The sequence below is a fragment of the Chelonia mydas genome, chromosome 14, assembly GCF_015237465.2.
Source record: "Chelonia mydas isolate rCheMyd1 chromosome 14, rCheMyd1.pri.v2, whole genome shotgun sequence".
Taxonomy (NCBI): Eukaryota; Metazoa; Chordata; order Testudines; family Cheloniidae; genus Chelonia; species Chelonia mydas.
Genome location: NC_051254.2, coordinates 15,376,454 through 15,399,611, shown reverse-complemented (window position 1 = coordinate 15,399,611; position 23,158 = coordinate 15,376,454). Strand labels below are relative to the sequence as shown.

General features: G+C 45.2%; 1 protein-coding gene across 4 annotated transcripts in view; it reads right to left on the bottom strand.

The window, feature by feature from the left end:
* LOC102943751 (SAP30 binding protein) overlaps positions 1-23,158 on the bottom strand; it is a 57,541-nt gene that overhangs the window by 6,997 nt on the left and 27,386 nt on the right. For all 4 annotated transcript variants that reach the window (XM_037914322.2, XM_027834751.3, XM_007072552.4 and 1 more), the window contains 2 exons: positions 21,826-21,868; positions 4,474-4,562 (listed from right to left, as the gene is read on the bottom strand). In XM_037914322.2, coding sequence (XP_037770250.1) covers positions 4,474-4,562; positions 21,826-21,868 — 132 coding nt within the window. The remainder of the gene's footprint in view (positions 1-4,473; positions 4,563-21,825; positions 21,869-23,158) is intronic.

Below are 23,158 nucleotides of genomic sequence, written 5' to 3'. Positions count from 1 at the left end.
GGTTTTGTTTCAGACTGTTTATGTTATGGTCAACATGCCAGCAACACACTTGGAAAGAGGGAAATGAGGGAAAAGTATCTCTTTTAAAGGGGGGGGGGGGGGGGGGGGAGAGAGGTTTTTTTTAAGAGGAAAACAATCCCCTACCCCCCAGTCTTAACACTTTCAACTGAGTGTAAAAAAAACCAAAACAAAAAAACCCCCAAATCAAAGCATTTGCCACCACACTATAAACGGGGGGGGAGCAAAGAGGTGACATATGTATTTGGATGGATGATCTTGATAAGTTCAAAGCTTGATGAAGAGCTTTTAAAGCAGCCAGTGGCTTGACATGGGCAGGGCATTAGTGATGCAATTAATGGATTAAGTCCTGTCCCTCCACAACAGTTAAGCCTCTTAACAGAACTCGAATGGTCCCTTACGATTATGTCCAATCCTGGAGATGGTTCAAGGAACACCCCACCGCCTATGCTAACAGTGAAGCATTAAAGCCACTATCCTGGCCTGCAACAGACTGGAAACCTGGCCTTGCCCCCACCCCAATTAGGCACGTGCCCAGGGGTGCTGGCATTCTAGGCATGCCTTACCTCTCTAAAACTGTGTGCAACATGAAGATCAGCTGTAGATGGGGGGCCGGGGGGGTGTCGGTTAAGATGCTGTGCCTAGGGGCGTGTAGTGTGTAAATGCGGCCCTGGGTGGGGAAGGCACAAAAAGTGAAAGATCCCTCTCACTTCACATGTCCTTAAAGTCTTTCCTCTTAGCCAGGACTGCTCACCAAGTCTGATTTACAAGGCTTTAGATTAACAGTGCAACTGAGATTCAGAATCCACACAAAATTTTCTCCACTAAGTTACTGAGACATCCCAGAAGGCTGACTTGGGAATAAGCAGCCAGCATCAATTCTCCTCTCTGAGAACCCCTAAAGTATAAATCACATGAGAGTACTGGGGGGAGGGGAGGGAATTAAAGCCAGGGGCAGTAAGATGTACGCCAACAGCTCAAACTGGGCAACCAGCATTTGTACTGAACAGTGCAATTCAAGTGTTTAATTCTCTCATCTATTCTCAAAATCTCAGATGTGCAACTGGACAGAATTGTCACTGGGCTACCCCAAGAAAAGGACACTGCTCACTGCCAGATCTGGGTAGTACAAGAGAAGGGGAGCGGAGTTTTGCTGGAACTCTAACTTAGATGCTCTGTGCAAACAATGTTTTCTGCAGGCATTGTTGATCCTGTCCACTGTCAGTGTCATGCTCTTGGTAACTACCTACTTGTGAATATGTCTTTGGGCATAGGTGGCTGGTTAGGTGAAAGCGACCTCTCCTTGGAGATCCTGCAGCTGCACAACGCAGGGAGTATTCCAGTAAAACTTGAACTGCTTGGGAAAGGCAACTTAAACAGATTCAGAAGGTTGGAAATACTGGATATAATTACCTTCCAAAAAGGAAGGCCCTGATTTAAAGAAAATTGCATCTGTTTTGCTCAGCAGGGCAGCATAAAAGTTCGAAACACACTCCCTACCCCAGTGCTTTTGGGCAGAGTGTCTGACATGGAGCATAGAAAGCAGAAGAGGGAAGATGCATTTTCAACCCTGAATAACCAAAGTTAGAGTTATTTGGTAGGTTTTAAACTGCAATCGATATCTGAATCTTGCATGAGAGGAAGTCGTCCTGCTGCTAAGCAAGGTCGTTTGTGACACTACCACTATGGAAACTTACTTATAAAGCTAAACTATTTTACAGGAAGTGAAATTCCAGAGACTTTACAATAGAAAGTTAAGATTTTGTGGCTGAAACCCAAAACTTGGAGGCAGGAGATACAGATTCATATTCCCTGCTTTGCCACTGACCTCCTGTATGACCTTGGGAAAGTCACTTAACCTCTCAGGTCTCAGTTTCCCTTTGTGTAAAATGGGGATAATACGTCCCCAACTCAAGGTGGTCCCTTCCAGCTCTGCATTTCTGTGATTCTATGTGTAGCAAATTTCACTGCAGTTTACACAAAGTAGCAAGATCCTTGGATGAAAAGTCAAGTATCATCAGGTATAAAATTGCTATTTCCTCAATTAAAGTTAAGCTTTTAGGCTAAATTCTACACAGACAGTGAAGTCACACAATTACCCTATTAACATGTCCAAAGGAGGCACCACCATTTTGAGAGAACAGTTGCAACAGTCACTGAAAATTCAGCCTCTAAATCTGAAGTGTTGATAGCACCACCAAGACGGAGTCCTCATATTTAGAATCTGGGACTTCCACAAAGCAAAGAACTGGCGGGTCACCTTGAAAGTAGGAAAGAATCTCCAAGTCTCCACTTTGCATAGAGCTTTTCAAGATACAGCATATTAGAGAGATAAATTGACCAATGGAAGGAAGAGATACCAATGGAATAAAGGACAGTTTATTTCTAAAGCTCCAAAGTATGTCAGGCCCCCCTACAGAACTGAAAAGTGTTTTAGTTGTGCTATTTGCAAAAAGCAGTTTGCTCTGCTTGCAAAACCGGATCGAGTCTCCATTCTTTAAGGTGGTTTAGGGTAGACATATTCCACACAGGGTGGAGACAGCTGAGAAAGGAAATGGATCGGTCTTAATTTATCAGATCTTCGCACCAGCTTACTGCATTCCTCAGACCCATGCACTCTTACTCATTCACTGATGTCACACCACTAAAATCTCTTGCAGTACAAAACAGAACTAATGGGTGTGTCAGGTACACCGCACAAAGAGGATGCATTCTGAACTGTGATTCAAAACAACTTGTTAACTATTACAGGGTTGTAACTCACCTTTTGGACGTTTCACCACAACAGTTCCTCACCACTGTGCCATCTTAAATTGCCCACCATTATTAAACCTATTAGCAGATGGCAGGAAACGGCAGCCTTCATTTACCTTCCCCCAATCTATGGCATGCAAGAATGGGGACCACTATTAAGTAATATTTGAGGTATTCTTCAACTTGTTCCAGGGAATAACAGTTTTGATACACGAAGGGGCTACTACACATTTCTGTGGACAGGTCTCCCAGATACACATATGAGTAGAAGCTTGGAAGGATGAGATTTATCAGCAAATGGCGATAAACAGATTTCACCATACATACACAAGCCCATGAAAAATATATTTCCAACGATAATCAAAATTTACAAATAGGCAAAGAAAGAAAAATGCGGCTTGAGAACTTTAGAGTTTGATTTAGGACTATTTACTTTGTATATTCTGAAGTGATGTTGACAATTTGTGTTTTAATGGTTATAAAGCTTTAACTTTTTGTATCTCAAAGTCTATTGTCATTAAATAATTACTGTCTGACCCCACCCCCAATTTCCCACAACTGTGAAACTTTAAATAGATAAAAATAGAATGCTTAAAAATATTAAAGTTTGTCAAAATTGTATTTTTAAAAAAAAATCAAATTCTGCTATGCCTACATATGCACCAAACCCTTTGGCATGGAGTTAAGTTGATGACAGCACCTCACCTACTAATATGATAAAAGACTGCATTAGCATCAGATTCAAACAAGCCACTCTTCATCACAAGGTAGCATTAGCAGCAATTATACAATTGTATGCGTTCTCCTGTCTCCCCACTAAATCCAGCTCCATATTGGCCTCAGAAAGGAAGAAAAGCTGGGTGAGGAAATCTCTTTTTATTGGACCAACTTTTGCGTGGCTCGGACTCCCTCACCAACAGAGCTCTTATTCAGATATGGGAAAGGTACCCCCAGCATCACAGCAAAACGCAGGAGGGTCCCAGAGCCTGGGTTCCAGCCCAAGCCCAAATGTCTACAGGGCAATTAAACAGCCCTGTAGCCTGAGCCCAAATCAGCTGACACGGGCCACCAGTGGGTGTTTAATTGCAGTGTGTACATACCCGTAGAGTTAAAGAACCCTGGGAAACATGCTATAGTTAGATGGGAGAGCTCTTACCAAGTGTGGAACCCAAGCAACAATGGTAGTTTCTCAATTTAGAACAGAACCCACCACTTCTGAATTTCAGCACAGCACTGGCCAAGACAAAAGACCTGGGCTGCGGTATGCATTCACACACTATCCATTTATTATTCCTCGGTAGTTCTGGAAGCAGGGCAAGAGTCACACAATTTTTTTGTTTGCTTAGTACATTTCTCCATCTAGTTAGAAATGGAGAGTTAATTCAGTTTCTTTGAAAAAACTTAAAAGCAGCTAAGGCGATAAATACAGTTCCTTTCTATTCAATGAACATGTCATTTTGCCCAGTATTGGGTGAAAGACCTTACTGTAGTGCTCACACTGAAGTGTGGCAAGCATGCTGGGGAACCTTTACACGGCATTTGACTTGTATGAGATTGAGGAAAAATATTTCTCAGATAGTTTGGATTCTGTGGTAATCTTTTGCTGCATTTTACCAGCTCTTAGGATGTTTGGTCAACTGGTTAACTGAAATTTCAGACAAATCCTGAGAGATGACAAACTGAAAGAGGGTTTGTACCTACCTGTAAGTGGTTGGAACACCTGCCTGGGGGTTCTGGAGGGATTTTGATCTCATCTGGAGACATATTTCTTACTCGCTCTGAAAAGGAGGCTGCAATGAAAGATCAGGACATGAGATCTGGCTCCACTGCAAGCAGTTTTAAACTGACAAGTCATGAAAACTCATTTTGCACCCTCACTGGCACTATTCTGTCATTTTGAGGATTCAGGATTGGCAAAATGGGGAGGAAGTTGCAAGTCAGCACCCAAAAAAATTTGGCAATTTTGAGCAAGGGGCTCAGGACTAGAAGTTTTGCAAGACTACAAAGTAATTGGTGTGCACAGTTTGGTGCAGAAGTGAAGCATAGTGCATAGGGTGGTTTGCAGTGCTGGGATAGAATAATGCCTTTTGAACAGCTTTTGTTCCTGTACTTGCAGAGCCATTTCTCTCTGATTTACCCCCCACTCCCCCAAAAAGCAAACTGCTAGCCACTTTAGAAGGGGCAATAGATAAAGTTGGAAAATGACCTGCCTTTCACTATGCTTCACTTCTGCACCAAACTGTGCACACCAATTACTTTGTAGTCTTGCGCTAAAAGATTCAGATAATGTGTTGTCTGTAGCCAGTCTTCCCCCTGCCCTTTAGCATATAATCCCATGAAGAGTGTCATACTGTGAAACTGCAGAACCAAAAGGACGAAAAACCTAAACTAGACCAGATTATGGTCTGTTAGTTTTGGAAGAGACCAAATTTGGACTCTGCTTATTTCAGGACAGCATGTTTACATTGAAATGATGCAGGCTGAAAACAGGTACACATCTCCAACAGTTGCCAGGAGTTACCACTCACCGCTTCCATCCTCAGTTTAAAGTTAATATTTTCTTAACAGATGCTTTGATTTCTACTTATGGGGTCAGATTACTACTAGAAAGAGCAAATCATTCAGTGAGACTGATGACAGAGCAGTACAGGTTTGACACATTGTTCCACAGCTAATTTTTAATGCTAGTGACCACTAGTATGGTATCTGTGCGCTTTACACATTTGAAACCTCTGTAAGGCAGAACACCAGGCTCCCATGTAATCTGCAGCTCTACCTCTCAGCTAGGAAACCAAGATTGAATCAGCTGGGAATGCTTGGGCAAAGAGGTGTCTCATAGCAGATTCTGAAAGTGGCCAAGTTTGCACTTTATCTTGTTTCCACAGGGAACAGATTCCAGAGTCATGGACTTCCTAATGAAAATACTTTCCACCAGCACCCACAAGTTGTGTCACTCTTGAGACATTCACATTTCTGCTTCCACAGCTACAAGAAAGAGTTGATTAAACTGCAGCTCTAGAATGTCCAAGTTAAACCCTCTTTGATTAAAGCTCAGAAGGGCCCCCAGAGGACAGACAGTATAGAATCTACATCAGAAGACAAGATGGCTTGGTAACACATAGCTAAGGCTGGCAGATAATAAGCATTACACTTCAGTGTTAACATCTTTTTTTCCCTTTTATATGAATGTAAAGCAACAACGACAAACAGCAGAGGATGCAGATCTGGCAGGCGACCACTCATTCTGCTTGATCAGGATGTTATTGAGAGTTAAATTCTTCAGCAATTGCACGTAAACAAAAAAAAAAAGTGTCCTTTGGCATTTACAAAGAGCACACACGCCTCTGTGGAGAAGGGAAAGCTTGCCAAAGTCCCTACAGAAAAGCAGTCACTTTGGGACTCCTGGACAACAAGGCCACATTTGTTATAAGTTACAGCAGCTGATTGGATGGGGGATGTCTCTATTTCAAAAGTAAAGGAAGATATAAGTGAGTCCACAGACATGTTAAGTGACAAAAGGGAGACAACATACCCCAGAAAAGGTAAAACAAATTATTGGGATAATAAACGCATTCACATTATTGGCTGAAAGATTATAAGAGCAAGGAGGCTACCCAACCCAACCCAGACTACATAGTGCAAAGGAATCAAATTAAATCCAAGTATAGCCCTTCCAAATTCAAGATCCATGTCTTTCACGGCTCCTCTGCAGATGGTTAGAGGATCCATTAAGTGAAACAAAAGGATATAAGGAAGAAAGAAATAGTACTTTCACAGAAGGGGAGTTCTTAACCAAAAGTCAGCCAGGATTTGAATGCAGGAACCCTATACTAACCCAGCATATCATTCAAATTAGCCTATAAAAGGAAATGGGGCAGTAATCAGTCAAGAAAACTTTTCTGGCTAGGGATAAGGGAAAGAACATGCTGGGCTCACGTTGGGAAAAAGAGGGATATATTGACCCATGCTGTTTCAGTTTTTACCCCCCTCATTTGCTGGTCTGCAATTGAGGCATATGGGAGTGCTCAGTTATTGGCACTACCATGATGTGCAGTCCAACCTCTCTTCCTGAAGAGCGTGCACATCTCAGTGTAAGGCTATGTCTCCACTGAACAGTTAACCCCCTACCATCCACGAAGAAAAACCTCTAACTGGGTTTGGACGGGCTTTAAGCCCACACTACATTACCCAGCTGGGGGTATGGACATAGGTGCTTTAACCCCATGCTATCCTACCCAGTTGGGGAAATGCGTGAGACCCCAGGCTGCGCTTTAATCTAGTCTGGAATCTGCCCACTTTGCAGTGAGGACAGGCAAAAACTGCACAAACACTCAATTGCAAAAAGTCCTCCAATTCCCTTCCCACAATTCCCCCCAAAAGGACAAACTCTCATGCAATTGACACAAATGACTAGGAGTGCATCCTAGAGCAACCCAGCACAAAGAACCATGGGATATGCCCCAGACACACAGACAAGTGCAGAAAAAATGAAGACATGGTAATTCAGGCAGGACTTTGCAGTGGGGATGCTCACACCTAGTCTATCCTAACCCAGATGCTCAGACCAGGGAGCCAGTCACCTGTGGTTAGAGCCGAGTGAATAATTTCCACTAAACTGAAAAATCAGTCATATGCCTGACCTTCTGGAATGAAAGGAATATTGTATCCAGAGAAAAATCTTTGGAGGAAGGGGTATCAGGGTTGTTTTGTTTTTTCCTCCAAAGATGTGCCTTACTACGAATGGAGTAGAAGAGGTTTCAGTTATTTATCCTAGTCTACATTAAGGGCTAGGTATGGCAAAGACATTCATACTTTTGAGGTACTACAACCTTCTCTCTATCAGTGCATACCAAGATTACCTTAAGATTCCAGAGCCCTCTTTTCCATTAATTTTTTCCTACTTAGTAGATGGATTATAATTCAGGAGAATCCTGGGAACTCCAGCATACTGAGAAATCAGCCACACCTGCTGATTTAACAAGTCTTATTTGTTCACTACTTGTAGTACCTTTATGTAAACAATGCAGAGAGCTTTTAAGAGCTCTGCTCTCTACATCTCTTTCCATGTATGCAGATGTGAACGTACTCAATCCGGGGTAGCCAAACCACATAGGGCTCTTTCACAGTTAAAGTGCGGCTAGAGGAGCCTCCCCATCCCCCACCTACCAGACTTGAGGGGAGGGAAGCTTGGGACCTCTGCCTTGCAGCAGGATGGTAGGATAAGGGATTCTGCCTAGCGTTGGGGGGTGGGGGTGTGGGGGTTGGGGCTTCAGCCTGCTATGGCTCAGGGCTTCAGCAGGAGCGGAGCCCCTCAGGTGCCTTCCGTGGGACAGAAGCCCCGAACCCTGGCTGGTGTGCCCCAGCTCTTGAACTTCTGAAGATTGTTGTACGTCGCTCAGAGGGTCAGTAAGTTTGGCCACTTCTGTACGAGATAGTGATGCCATGATGTGTCCTCACAGGATGTATCCACTTGCTCTGTGCATCCTGTTATTTCTGCAATATCAAAGCTTTGCTTTTTATACAAAATCAGAGGTATTAACATTGGGTGTGGCTTCTGACTGAGCCTGCAATCTACTTGCTTCCGGCCTAAAGGATCTCAGGAAGTCAGGTGGCTGGCACGAATCACCATTTCAAACACACCCAAGTTCTGGCTTGTAATAAAGTAACTATTCATACCTGGCAGCCATAGATCTGATTGGGATGAGAAAACTTGCAAAGAACAGGTCGTAAGACAGACTTGCATGAATCAGCTGGTGGTTGAAGCATATTTGGGAGCATGTTCCAAGGATACCGCTAGATCAGCAAGTCAAGGCATCCTCTTCCAAAGAGTGCAAAGATGACCAATTTGCTAGGTCTGTGGATTTGCTTTCACCAACTGACAAGGTAGTTTAAGAATTTAACTGCATTTAATTAAATTTGTGCAATTTTATAGCTACTTTTTGGATAGCCACTGCATTCATTCAGGAAGGGTGAGAGGCCCACCTGCATTCAGGCCTGCATTTTGGTAAGAAACCACAGGTCCATTAAACCATCAGGATGTGCTTGGGAAAGGTTCAGAGCACTAGAGGTCAATGAATACTTTCTTGCCAGAGTTCTTGACCAGACAGCGTCAAATCAAAGCCTGCTATCTTTACCCTGCTTCAGCTCCAGATGGGTAGTTTTTCTGGCCAATACACCAGGCAATACAAGCTGCACAACAAAAGAAGTGGGGGAAAGTAGAAAGGGTGACAAAAATGTAGATGCCAAAGAGGAAACTGTGTAGCGGTCAGTTCCTTCCAGTTCAAATAAATGGTCACTCTCAGTTCAAATGCTGTGTGTGGGGACGGAGGGGGGAGGAAGAGATGGAAACAGGCAGGAGTTTACTTCTCCTATACAAACGGTTTAGAGACAGGAAAGCATTTGATAAACATTTGCACATGTGCAACGACTTCCAGACAATCCATACACTGGAGTTCTGCAAAAAACACAATGAAAGTGACCAAAGCCTTCCCCTTTAGTCACAGTGAGTACGGCACTACTCTTCAAGCAGTGGATTGATGACTGAACAGGTCAAAATCCAGTACACCAAGAGATCTTTTGTCTACACTACAGAATTAGGTCGAATTTATAGAACTTTTTAGGAAGCGATTTTATACAGTCAATTGCTTGTGTCCCCACTAAGCGCATTAAGTTGGCGGAGTGCATCCACAGTACTGTGGCTAGCGTCAACTTTCGGAGCATTGCACTGTGGGTAGCTATCCCACAGTTCCCGCAGTCTTCGCCGCCCATTGGAATTCTGGGTTAAGCTCCCAATGCCTGATTACCTGCAACAATGTTTTTGCCCAATTTTGGGTACATGTCATCAGTCGCCCCTCCCTCCGTGAAAGCAATGGCAGACAATTGTTTCAAGCCTTTTTTCCGTGCGGACGCCATACTGCTTTCAGCAGACGGTGCAGTAGGACTGCTAACCGTCGTCATCGAACCACCGCTTCCACTGCAACTCTGCTCTCATGAATCCACCTTGCAGGTCCTCTTGTCGTTCTCTATAAATATCTATTCTCGTGGCATCCGTTGTCAGCCACCGCTTCTGCTGCAACTCTGCTCTCCTGCAGACGCCATACCACGGCAAGCATGGAGCCCGCTCAGATCACCTCGGCAGTTATGAGCATTGTAAACACCTCACGCATTATCCTGCAGTATGTTCAGAACAAGAAACTGCAAAGGCAGGTGAGGAGGCAACGGCAGCGCAATGACGAGAGTGATGAGGACATGGACACAGACTTCTCTCGAAGTACAGGCCCCAGCAATTTGGACATCCTGGTGACAATGGGGCACGCTCATGCTGTGGAACGCCGATTCCCTAACTGCGGCGGGGTGACAGACAGAACGCATATCCCTATCTTGGGACCGGACCATCTTGGCAGCAAGTACATAAACCGCAAGGGGTACTTTTCAATGGTGCTGCAAGCACTGGTGGATCACAAGGGACGTTTCACCAACATCAATGTGGGATGGCTGGGAAAGGTACATGACACTCGCATCTTCAGGAACTCTGGTCTGTTTGAACAGCTGCAGGAAGGGACTTACTTCCAGACCAGAAAATAACCATTGGGGATGTTGAAAAGCTTGTAGTTATCCTTGGGGACCCAGCCTACCCCTTAATGCCATGGCTCATGAAGCCATACACAGGCAGCCTGGACAGTAGTCAGGAGCTGTTCAGCTATACACTGAGCAAGTGCAGAATGGTGGTAGAATGTGCATTTGGACATTTAAAAGCGCGCTGGCGCAGTTTCCTGACTCTGTTAGACCTCAGCGAAACTGATATTCCCATTGTTATTGAGGAGCACACAGCAAGCAGTATCTATGATTAAGGGGGGGGGGGGGGGGGGGATGTTTATGGCGGGGTGGGAGGTTGATGCAAATCGCCTGGCTGCTGATTACGTGCAGCCAGACACCAGGGTGGTTAGAAGAGCACAGTAGGGAGCGCTGTGCACCAGAGAAGCTTTGAAAACCAGTTTCATGACTTGCCAGGCTATGGTGTGACAGTTATGTTTGCTTCTCTTTGATGAAAACCCGCCCCCTTGGTTCACTACTTCCCTGTAAGCCAACCAACCTCCCCCCTTCGATCACTGCTTGCAGAGGCAATAAAGTCGTCGTTTCAAATTCATGCATTCTTTATTAATTCATCACACAAATAGGGGGATAACTGCCAAAGTAGCCCAGGAGGGGTGGGGGAGGAGGGAAGCACTGGGTGGGGTGGTGGAGGAGGGGAGGAGTGAAGGACAAAGGCACACTGCACTTCAAAACTTATTGAATGCCAGCCTTCTGTTGCTTGGGCAGTTATCTGGGGTGGTGTGGTTGGGTGTCCGGAGGTGCCCCGCCTGCATTCTTGGGCGTCTGGGTGAGGAGGCTATGGAACTTGGGGAGGAGAGTGGGCGGTTACACAGGGGCTGCAGCAGCGATCTGTACTCCTGCTGCCTTTCCTGCAGTTCCACCAGATGCCGGAGCATATCAGTTTGATCCCCCAGTAGCCTCAGTATTGCATCTTGCTTCCTCTCATCACGCTACCGCCACCTCTCCTCTTGCTCCCACCTCCTGTCCTCGCGTTCATTTTGTGCTTTCCTGGACTCTGACATTGTTTGCCTCCATGCATTTTGCTGAGCTCTTTCAGTGCATAAGCTCAGAGAGCATTTCATCGCAAGTGCATTTTTTTCGCCTTCTTATCTGCGCTAGCCTCTGGGATGGAGATGATAGGGGGAGTGTTGAAACATTTGCAGCTCCGGGAGTGGAAAAAAAAGGGAGTAGTAGTAGTTAAAAAGACACATTTTAGAGAACAATGGGTATACTCTTTCACGGTGAGCCAAGCTGTTAACATTACATAGTACATGTGCTTTCGGTACAAGGTCTCATTTTGCTTCTTATATTGAGGGCCTGCTGGTTTGGTGTGAGAGATCACACACGCAGGGCCAGGCAACAGAATTCAGCTTGCAGGCAGCCATGGTAAGCCAGTCTTTTGGCTTCTTTAACCTTCATAACACGTGGGAATGGTTTCAAACAGCAGCGCCTTCATTTCCCATACCAAGCACCCGGACCATATGCTGCCATGCTTTGTTATGCAAGGATTCCAGACTACGTGCTACTGGCCTGGTAAAGTGTCCTACCATGGAAGACGGAATAAGGCTGCCCTCCCCAGAAACCTTTTGCAAAGGCTTTGGGAGTACCTCCAGGAGAGCTTCATGGAGATGTCCCTGGAGGATTTCTGCTCCATCCCCAGACATGTTAACAGATTTTTCCAGTAGCTGTACTGGCCGCGAATGCATCCCAAGTCTTCAGGGTAAATTAATCACTAAACACATTTGCTTTTAAACCATGTATTATATTTACAAAGGTACACTCACCACAGGTGCCTTAGCCGCCTTCAAGGTCCGGGATCCTGCCTTGGGAGGGTATTGGATCCAGGGCGATAAACTGTTCCTGGCTGTCAGGGAGAACTGTTTCATCCTCCTCCTCCTCCTCCTCCTCATCTTCCTCGTCCCCTAAATCCTCATCCCTGTTGCATGAGGCTCCCCCCTTCCAGGAGTCCATGTACAGGAGTGGGGCAGTTGTAGGGGCACCCCTAGAATTACATGCAGTTTGTCATAGAGACGGCATGTCTGGGGCTCTGACCCAGAGCTGCCGTTTGCCTCTTTGGTAGGCTTGCCTGAGCTCCTTAATTTTCACATGCCACTGATGTGGGTCCCTGTTATAGCTTCTGTCCTTCATGCCCTTGGAGATTTTTTCAAATATTTTGGCATTTCGTCTTTTGGAACAGAGTTCTAATAGCACAGATTTGTTGCCCCATACAGCGATCAGATCCAGTACCTCCCGTTCAGTCCACGCTGGAGCTCTTTTGCCATTCTGGGACTCCATGGTCACCTCTGCTGATGAGCTCTGCATGGTCACCTGTGCCACGCTGGCCAAACAGGAAAGGAAATTCAAAAGTCTCTGGGGCTTTTCTTGTCTAGTGCATCTGAGTTGAGAGTGCCGTCCAGAGCGGTCACAATGGAGCACTCTGGGATAGCTCCCGGAGGCCAATATCGTTGAATTGCATTGACTACCCCAAATTTGACCCGGCGATGTCGATTTCAGCGCTAATCCCCTTGTCAGGGAGGAGTACAGAAATCGATTTTAAGAGCCCTTTAAGTTGACAAAAATGACTTCATCGTGTGGATGGGTGCAGAATTAAATTGATCTAACGCTGCTTAATTCGACCTAAACTCGTAGTGTAGACCAGGGCTTTGTGTGCTGTACTTTAAGCAGCCATGCATTACGGATAAGGCTAAGATTTAGTCACGGGTATTTTTGGTAAAAGTCATGGACACGTCATGGGCAATAAATAAAAATTTAAGGCATGTGACCTGCCCCTGATTTTTACCAAAAATACGCGACTAAAACTCTACCTTTGGGGTCCTGCTGCTCAGGGGGACCCCTGCTGGGGGGGCCCTTCTCCAATGCTGGGGTTTGACTGCCCCCCAGCTGCTGCTCCTGGGGACCGCTTTCCGGACAGCCTCCAGGTGCCCTCGGGCTCCGCTCCCCAGAGCTAGCTGCCTGGGACCGCCTAAGCCGTGGCCATTGTGGCTGGCCCCAGGGCAGCCCCCCGGGACCGCTGCTCAGACACTCCCCGGGGTTGCGCCCAGGACTTCTGCTCGGGCAGTCTGCAGGACCAGCTTCGCTAGCCACTGCTCGGACGGACTAGGAGCCAGCTGTCTGGGGCCTCTCCAGTAGCGGCTGGTGTGGCAGGCCGCGGATCAATCCAGCAGTGGCTGGCACAGCTGGCCCTGGGGCCAGCCGCACCAGCTGCTGTGGAAGTCACGGCGGTCGTAGAAAGTAATGGAATCCATGATTTCTGTGACCGCCGTAAAAAAAAAAATCAAAAAAAAAAATCAGAGCCTTAATTATGGCTAGTGTGGCACCAGCTGACAGTACCTCTATATGTAAGAAGGCCAAACATCTGTGAAGCACTGGCAAATGGAGAAGTGACATGCAAGCAAACCCAAATGGAGCATGGTCTGCATTCTCTTCCATCCAAAACAGATTTGCTTTCTAATACATTACTGGAAGTGTGGGTTTCCACAATTTCCTGGCAGCAAAAAGCAGAATCACAGGAAAGAATACGAGGCATTAACATGTCACTGAGTCATCCATCTTTGAAATGCCACTCTTAATTAACAGCTTTGTGGGCTGGGGAATGCAGAGGAAGACTAGCATATATTGGACATATTTTCTGATATTTATGTATTTTAACTTTGTTAAAACATCCAGAGCACTTTTGTATAGGCTGAAAGAAAATTCTCTCCTTGCACAGCTTTGTACACAGTGAAAGAATCAGTATATTGCTGCCCATTGCTACTGCAACAGTATGTATTTCAGAAGGGCTATACAGAGCTACGGCAAATGGAGATGCAGCCATCAGCTTTACAACTGCTCCCACTTTTCATGCAGCTAGCAGTTCTTTTGACTGGCAAAGTGCTCTAATGAACAATCCCTTGAGAAGAAAAAGTTTCACACGTTGATGTATATTGTACTCCCTGTGCTCTTTCACTTTAACGTTTGGCACAGTTATCATTGCAACAAAAATAACTGGTATTTCAAACTTTAGGGAGAAGGAGAAATTGAATGGTTATGAAACAGCTTCTATGGAAGATTTTCAACACACTGGTACTGCAGATAGACTTTAGATGCTCCTTTTGGGCTGAAAGGATTTGGGATATTTGATCCAGGCTCCAACTGTAAGCCTTCAAGGGGCACTTTGCTGCAGTACTAAAACACTCTCTTCCACTGCAAAGACTATTGTAGTACTTCTTTATCAGGCTGACAAAAGGTTCAGTCTGATTGAAGATAGTTACACAGAATCCTGCATGGCACACATTGACCCTAGGTAACCCAGCACCACGATTTAGCTGTAGGCAGCTTGCCCTTTGCATGCTTCTGTTGGGAAAGGAAGTTAATGCAGATCTCATGTCTCATCTCTTAACACATCTCCAACCCAGCTTAACCATGAACAAGTTGAGACACCAAGGCCTATGCTGGGTGCTACATACCCAGGTTTCAAACCCAGGCTTTTCACAGGGTGTCATCCAAACTATGGGCTCAAATAGGACAAGGGTGTCAGCCTTGACAGAGGTTATTCTCTCAGCATGAAATGAGTATTAGGGCCAAAGAAGTCTTTGGATGAAGGGGTGTCAGAGTACTTTAATTTAAGGTTTAGGCTATGTCTATATTACGGTTTATGTCAGCAAAACTTATGTCGTTCAAGGGTGCAAATAAATCGCAATAAACGTAAGTGCCGGAGCGAACAGCGCTATGTCAGTGGGAGACACTCTCCTACTGACACAGTTTATGCAGCTAGTGGGGATCGTTTTTTATGCCAATGGGAGAGCTCTCTCTTGTTGGCATAGAGCGTCTTCACCACACGTGCTGCAGGGCTGTACGTGTAGACATGTCTACACTACAGACCTTACAGCTGTGCTGCTGTAAGGTCTCCTGTGTAGCTGCTCTATGCTGACAGGAGAAAGCTCTGCCATCGGCCTAATTAAACCACCCCAAAGAGCAGCGGAAGTTGTGTCAGAGGGAGAGTCTACCCTGGAGCTTTTGTCAGTGAATTTTATGTCAGTTTTTTCACGCCCCCGACTGACAAAAGTGCTAGTGTAGACCTAGGCCTTGTCTACACTACCAAGTTCTGTTGACTAACCAGTGAATGCATACACACTGCGATCTGACTTTTGTTGGGAAAAATGCCCAGTTTTGGCAACAAAATACAACCACGCCGATGAGACACGTCTTTTTCCTCTAAATTTTTGTTGACGAAGAGCCAGTGTAGACACCAGGCTTGATTTCATAGCTTTAACTGGCCTCCAGATGGTGTCCCACAATGCCCATTAGGACTGCTCTGGTCAGCAGTTTGAACTCCATTGCCCTGCAGCCAGGTAAGCAACCATCCGCCCCTCCCTGTTTAAAGCACCTTAGAATTTTTGAAATTCCATTTCCTGCTGGCTCGGTGTGGAGAGGTCTCATCGTGTCTTCTCAGGTTACCATGGCGGGTTATTGCACCAAAAGCTCTCCCGCATGGACAGCTGCTGAGCTGTTGGATCTGATCAGCACATGGGGAGAGGAGGCTGTACAGTCCCAGCTGCACTTGTGCCGTAAGAATTAGGATACCTACGGGCACAGTTCTTGAGGCTTGTGCTAAAAGGCCTATGATCGGGATGTTGAAGTGAGGTGCGAAGATAAAGGATCTGAGGCAGGCGTACAATAAGACAAGGGAGGCAGACCATTGCTCCGGTGCTTCACCTAAGACCTGCTGGTTTTATAAGAAGCTGGACGCTATCCTCAGTGGCGACCCACCTCCACCACCAAGAGCCCTGCTGATACTTCGGAGGCGGCGGAAAGAGGACCTAACCTGGAGGATGAAGTTACTGATGAAGAGGTGGAGTTAGATGACTATGTGCAGCTCCTGTCGGGGCCACCCGGTGGGGCAGGCTGCCAGGAACAGTTCTCCACTCCAGAGGTGTCTAGCCAGACTCAGCAGTTGCTCTCTGGTGAGCAAGAAACAGGAGAGATGCCTGGTAAGTGGCTGTGGTTTGTGTAGTGCAGAGGTGGGTTCAGAGTAGAGAAATGTGGAAGGCTGGCTGTGTTTCTGTGAGCTGCCCATTTCCCTGGGTAGCTAACTGGTACAGCAGAACAGGGTGTTGATGTATGCTGAGATCTCACAGGAATCCTCCAGAGAGATCTCCAGGAAAGTTTCCTGGAGGTACTTCGTCATCCTCTGTCGAAGGTTTCATCGCAGAACAGCTTTATTCCTTCCCCCATTGTAGGGAACTTTCCTGCATCATTCAGCCACCACTTGTGCAGGGACCAAAGTGGCACATAGGCGAGCAGCATAGGGAGCAGGGCGGAAGCCACAAGTATGGAGTAGATTTACACTCGTTTCCCTGCTTACCCTTAGCAGTCAGATATCTGCTAGAATTACCCCTGCCTGTGGAAGAGTCTAGGAGAATTTTAGAATTTTTTCCTTAGTATGCTGCACCACGACCCTTGCAAAAAGTATGTGCTCTTTTCCCCCACGTGGAGTGGCCCACCTGCCACTCACCATGCTTTGGGTGTTCGTGGAGATGTGATGCCCGGCTAGGGTCAGAGAGAAAGTGATTGCAATGTTGTAAAAGGTGTATTTAACTGAAATGTCTGAATGCTGTGCATTAATTTAACAATCCCGCTTCTGTGCATCTTCCCCTTGCTTCAGCAGATGTGGCCTTCAGGAACACCCTATACACCCTAACCAACCATCTCCGCCAGGTAAGAAAGGGCCCAAGACAGCAAAGAAGACATGTTCAGGGAGGTACTGCACTGCTCCAATGCAGAGAAAAGGGAACACAAGGAGTGCTGGGAAGCTGAACAGCAGGACAGAAGAAAGAATCAGGAGTTTGTTAAGGATGCAACTGAGTGGATGATTAAAGTAATGGAGGAGCAAATGCAAATGCTGAAGTCCTTAATAATTCTGCAGACTGAGCACACCTGTGCTCACCCTCCCCTGCAGCATATTCAGAACTTTTCCCCATGCTCTCCCCCACTCTCCAAACTCCGCCTGCACAGTCCTTTCCACTTTCCGGGACTTCTCGTTTTCCCATTCACTCCACCCCCTCGGACAACTTTCACAATGATAGCTGGACCTATACACAGCTGTGAAAGTCTGCCCTTCCCTGGTTTCAGAGTAACAGCCGTGTTACTCTGTATTCGCAAAAAGAAAAGGAGTACTTGTGGCACCTTAGAGACTAACCAATTTATCTGAGCATAAGCTTTCATGAGCTACAGCTCACTTCATCGGATGCATACTGTGGAAAGTGTAGAAGATCTTTTTATACACACAAAGCATGAAAAAATACCTGCCCCCACCCCACTCTCCTGCTGGTAATAGCTTATCTAAAGTGATCACTCTCCTTACAATGTGTATGATAATCAAGTTGGGCCATTTCCAGCACAAATCCAGGGTTTAACAAGAACGGCTGGGGGCGGGGGGGGGGGGGGGTAGGAAAAAAACAAGGGGAAATAGGTTACCTTGCATAATGACTTAGGCTTGAATAGAGACTGGGAGTGGCTAAGTTAATTGTATCCAATTTGCAAATGAATTCCAATTCAACAGTCTCTCGCTGGAGTCTGGATTTGAAGTTTTTTTGTTGTAATATTGCAACTTACATGTCTGTAATCGCGTGACCAGAGAGATTGACGCGTTCTCCGACTGGTTTATGAATGTTATAATTCTTGACATCTGATTTGTGTCCATTTATTCTTTTACGTAGAGACTGTCTAGTTTGACCAATGTACATGGCAGAGGGGCATTGCTGGCACATGATGGCATATATCACATTGGTGGATGTGCAGGTGAACGAGCCTCTGACAGTGTGGCTGATGTTATTAGGTCCTGTGATGGTGTCCCCTGAATAGATATGTGGGCACAGTTGGCAACGGGCTTTGTTGCAAGGATAGGTTCCTGGGTTAATGGTTCTGTTGTGTGGTATGTGGTTGCTGGTGAGTATTTGCTTCAGGATAGGTTGTAGATCTACAACCTATCCTGAAGGATGACCCAACACTCTCACAAATCTTGGGAGACAGGCCAGTCCTTGCCTACAGACAGCCCCCCAACCTGAAGCAAATTACAGACGCGATTACAGACATGAAAGTTGCGATATTACAACAAAAAAAACTTCAAATCCAGATTCCAGTGAGAGACTGTTGAATTGGAATTCATTTGCAAATTGGATACAATTAACTTAGGCTTGAATAGAGACTGGGAGTGGCTAAGTCATCATGCAAGGTAACCTATTTCCCCTTGTTTCCCCCCCCCCCCCCCCCCTCAGCTGTTCTTGTTAAACCCTGGATTTGTGTTGGAAATGGCCCACCTTGATTAGCAAACACATTGTAAGGAGAGTGATCACTTTAGATAAGCTATTACCAGCGGGAGAGTGGGGTGGGGGGAGGTATTTTTTCATGCTTTGTGTGTATAAAAAGATCTTCTACACTTTCCACAGTATGCATCCGATGAAGTGAGCTATAGCTCACGAAAGCTTATGCTCAAATAAATTGGTTAGTCTCTAAGGTGCCACAAGTACTCCTTTTCTTTTTGCCCTTCCCTGGTTCCTCTTTTCCCACCAAGCATCTTTGTGTGTGCTGTTTCTTGTGCAATAAAAGCAAAGTTTTCAAATGGTAAATCTTTCTTTGTTTTCTACAAATTGAGATTGCAGGCACTACCAATACATGCAGGCATTTTAATCATTTGCTTACTAGAACACAAGGCCCCAAATGTCATCATTGCTTCCTAGGAAAACTACATGTAATGTAACATTGAAGAACCAATCACAGGGATATACACATCACTAGTTCTCATTTTCAAAGTGCTGCCTCAAGGCCTCCCTGATTCAAATTGCCCCCCTTTGGGCTCCTCGGATAGCCCTAGCATCTGACTGCTCAAAATCAGCAGCCAAGCAGTCTGCCTCAGCACTCCATCTCAGAGCAAACCTTTCACTTTAGCTTCACAGAGATTATGCAACACACAGCATGCGGCTATGACTATAGGATTATTATATTCATTAAGGTCTAACCTGCCATAAAGGCATCGCCAGCACACCTTTAATCTGCCAAAGGCACATTCAGCTGTCATGCGGCACCTACTCAGCCTGTTGAACTGCTCCTTACGGCTGTCCAGGTGTCCCGTGTAAGGTTTCATGAGCCATGGCTGTAAGGGGTATGTCGGGTCTCCCAAGATCACTATGGGCATTTCAACATCTCCCACTGTAATCTTCTGGTTTGGAAAGAAAGTCCCCGCTTGTAGCTTTCTGTACAGGCCAATGTTCCTGAAGATGTGTGAGTCCTGCACTTTTCCAGACCACCTTGCGCTGATGTCAGTGAAACACCCACAGTGATCCACAAGCGCCTGCAACACTATGGAGAAGTACCCCTTCCTATTGATGCTATTGATATACTTTGTCGCAAAGTGATCTGATGCCAAAATTGGAATGTGTGCGCCATCTATTGCCCCTCCACAGTTAGGGAAACCCATTTCTACAAAGCTATCCACTATTTCATGCACATTTCCCTTGCACACTTGCATTAACACAGCCCCAGGGTTGACTTCCCCACTCCAAATTGATTTGCAACCGACCGATAGTCTGGAGTCACCAGCTTCCACACAGCGATTGCCACACGCTTCTCTACCAATAGGGCAGTTTTAGGAAGGTGGCTTTCTGCATCTTAAAGTTCTGCAGCTACTGCTCTTCTTCCACACTGCACGATAAGATCCCATTGTTCAGTACTTGTTTCCCAACCCCAAAAGCGACGATCTACCCTATGCAGCTGTTCTGTGAATGCCAAAAGCAATCTAAAATTGCTTCTATCCATATCACGCAACATGTCAGGTGCCTGCGAGTCTTCTTCAGTTAGGAACTTCACGATTAACTGCACTGCCATCCGCGATGTCTTTGTGACAGTTAACAGAGCACAGGAGAGCAGTGCAGCATCTTCTCCCAAAGATGTCAAGGTGCACAGCAAAGGAGGGCCGTTGCAAAAAATGCTGTGAAAGAAAGCCAGAAGCCCATGGAGTGCTGGGACAGAAAGCAATGCATCACGGGACATTAAGCCCAGTCCCAAGGTACGCTGCAATTCACTCCGCCTTCCCACAACACCTGGTGACAGAAGGTGTCAAGCTGGAGTCTGGGATAGGTACCCACAGTCAATTGCTCACACTATCGAGGATAGTACCCCCACTGTGGACGCACTCTGCTGACAGAGGAAACAAAGTGAACGTGAGATTCCGATTTTTATTATGTTGGCTTTTGGATGTCAACATCACTTTTATTGACAAAACTTGGTGGTGTAGACAAGGCCATAGTCTCCGAGTGTCACAGCTATATATAAGGTGGAACAGATTGTTTAACATAAACAATTAACACATATTTCAAGGGACCATTCAAGATAAAATGGCTTGTTAACACCCCTCCAGTCATAGGCAGGAATGGAAGGCGGGGGAGGGAGGCGAGCAACTGGGGAGTGTTAGTGGTTTACAGATTTTGTAATAAGCCATATATTCAGTCTCTCTGTTCAGTCCATCACTTTTAGTGTCTAGCAAAGTTATGTATTTAAGCTTCCAGGCACATCTTTTGAAAGTGGTGTGCAGGTTTCCTTTGAGGATGAGGACTGATAGGTCAGATATACACACTGACATAACAGGGTAACATTCACAGCAAAGAACTCCCTCCACCACCTTCTTCAATTTACCATTTTACTAACTATAATCATCATAAGCAAACTCACTATGGTTAGCCACAGTGAAGGTGTAGTAGCAATTGCAGGTTCAAAAGTGGTCCTTTAAGCAGGTAGGGCTAGATCTTTTGCAGAATTCTATTTGTTCAGGGTAATTGTTTCATAGGCAAGAAAGATCAGATTCTGCCCCACCATCCTGCTGCTCATGACAAAGATGGAACAGATTTTGTATTTAGGTTGGTAAGTTTCCATGCCAGTTTTGCAATGTTGACTTAGGCTACACAGTCTAGGGATTCCTTCTTTAGCACAATGGCAACAAACGGAACCCATGTGTTACAATACATCCATACTTTAAATAGAAAATAAAACTAGCAGTAGTGTTGATGAGGCTATTTTCAGTAACAATTTCCTTAAGTCCCTCCCCTTCCCCTATTATATGAGGGTTCTGAAAGAGGCTGCCTGGACAAAATCATTACTAGTTTTTATTTTCGAGATGAATAAAAAAAAAGACCTTTTTGTATTTCCCCTATATTGGAGTTGCATATAAAAATATTTGCACACATTTTGGGCATGACTGCCTCCCGTCCGAAGTTCAAGCCAAACAAACATTAGCCCAGTAGATTAAGTCACTGAAAATATTCCACTGAGATGAAAATGAGCACAGAGAATAAGCCAATTAAAAACTGCATGAACAGAAGGGATCCAAGATCTTCATTAGTGGAGAGAGAAGCACAAAAAGATGGTTTGCATGTATATTTTAAGATCTATAGCATTATGTCAACTTACCAACTAGCTCCTGGGGATCTCTCTTCTCCAGTTCTGAGAACTCCTGATGGAGGAAAATATAACAATGTTAGCAAGATAGGTCATGCACTAGAATCACTGGCTACTCAAATGTATATATTGGCTCTCAGAACAGCTAGATAAAGATTAGAAGGAAGAAAGGAATGTAAAATATTAAACACAAGGCAATGCTCGCCCTCAAAATCAGAAATGTAGGACTGGAAGGGACCTCAAGAAGTCAACAAGTCAACCTGGACATTCATCTCTGACAGGTGTTTGTCCAACCTGTTCTTACAAACCTCCAATGATAGGGATTACACAACTTCTGTGGGAAGCTTATTCCAGAACTAACTACCCTTATAATCAGAAATTTTTTCCTAATCTAAAATCTCCCTTGCTCTTGATCAAGCCCATTATTCTTATCTTGCCTTCAGTGGTCGTGGAGAGCAATTGATCACTGTCCTCTTTAGAACAACCCTTAACAATTTGAAAACTTATCAGGTCCCCTCAGTCTCTTTTCTCAAGACTAAAGATGCCCAGTATTTTTAACTTTTCCTCATAGGTCAGATTTTCTAAACTTTTTATCCTTTTTGTTCTTCTCTGGACTCTCTCCAATCTGTTCACATATTTCTTAAAGTATGGTATCCAGAAGTGAACAGGTATTCCAGTTGAAGCCTAACCAATGCCAAGAAGAGTGGGACAATTACATTCAACACTCCTGCTAATACACCTCCAAATGATATTAGCCTTTTTTGCAACTGCATCACGCTGTTGACTCATTCAGTTTGTGATCCACTATAACCCACAGATCCTTTTCAGCAGAACTACTGACATCACGAAAGCCATCAAACCCTTATAGGATGTTTTCTATTCTTGCAAAGACAATTTTATTGAAGAATTAAGGCTTGATTTCTACAAGCACTGAGCATTCTCATCTCCCAGTAACTTCAGTGAGAGTTGTGGTATTCAATACCTGGGGGGGTGGGAGGGAGTATCAGGTCTTAAGACCATTGATTCATCAAGCCTGGTACCTGACCACTGACCGTGGATAACACCCAGTGAGTGCTTCAGAGGAAGGTTCCTACCACCCCTAAAACATACAACACACTTAGCCAATAGTGCACAGCCATAGTATATCTCCCTGTTAGGGAACCTTTTTATTCATTCACAACTCAGACTTCAATATTAGAATTCCCTTAAAGGGGTATAAATGGAAACAAGATCCCATATAAATTGTTTGGTAGACCCCAATGCTGTCCAAGATCTCAGTGAGATCACCATGAAAAAGGGGGAAGTAGTCAAATGGAGAAGCGAAAATGCCAGTCTATCAGTCTTT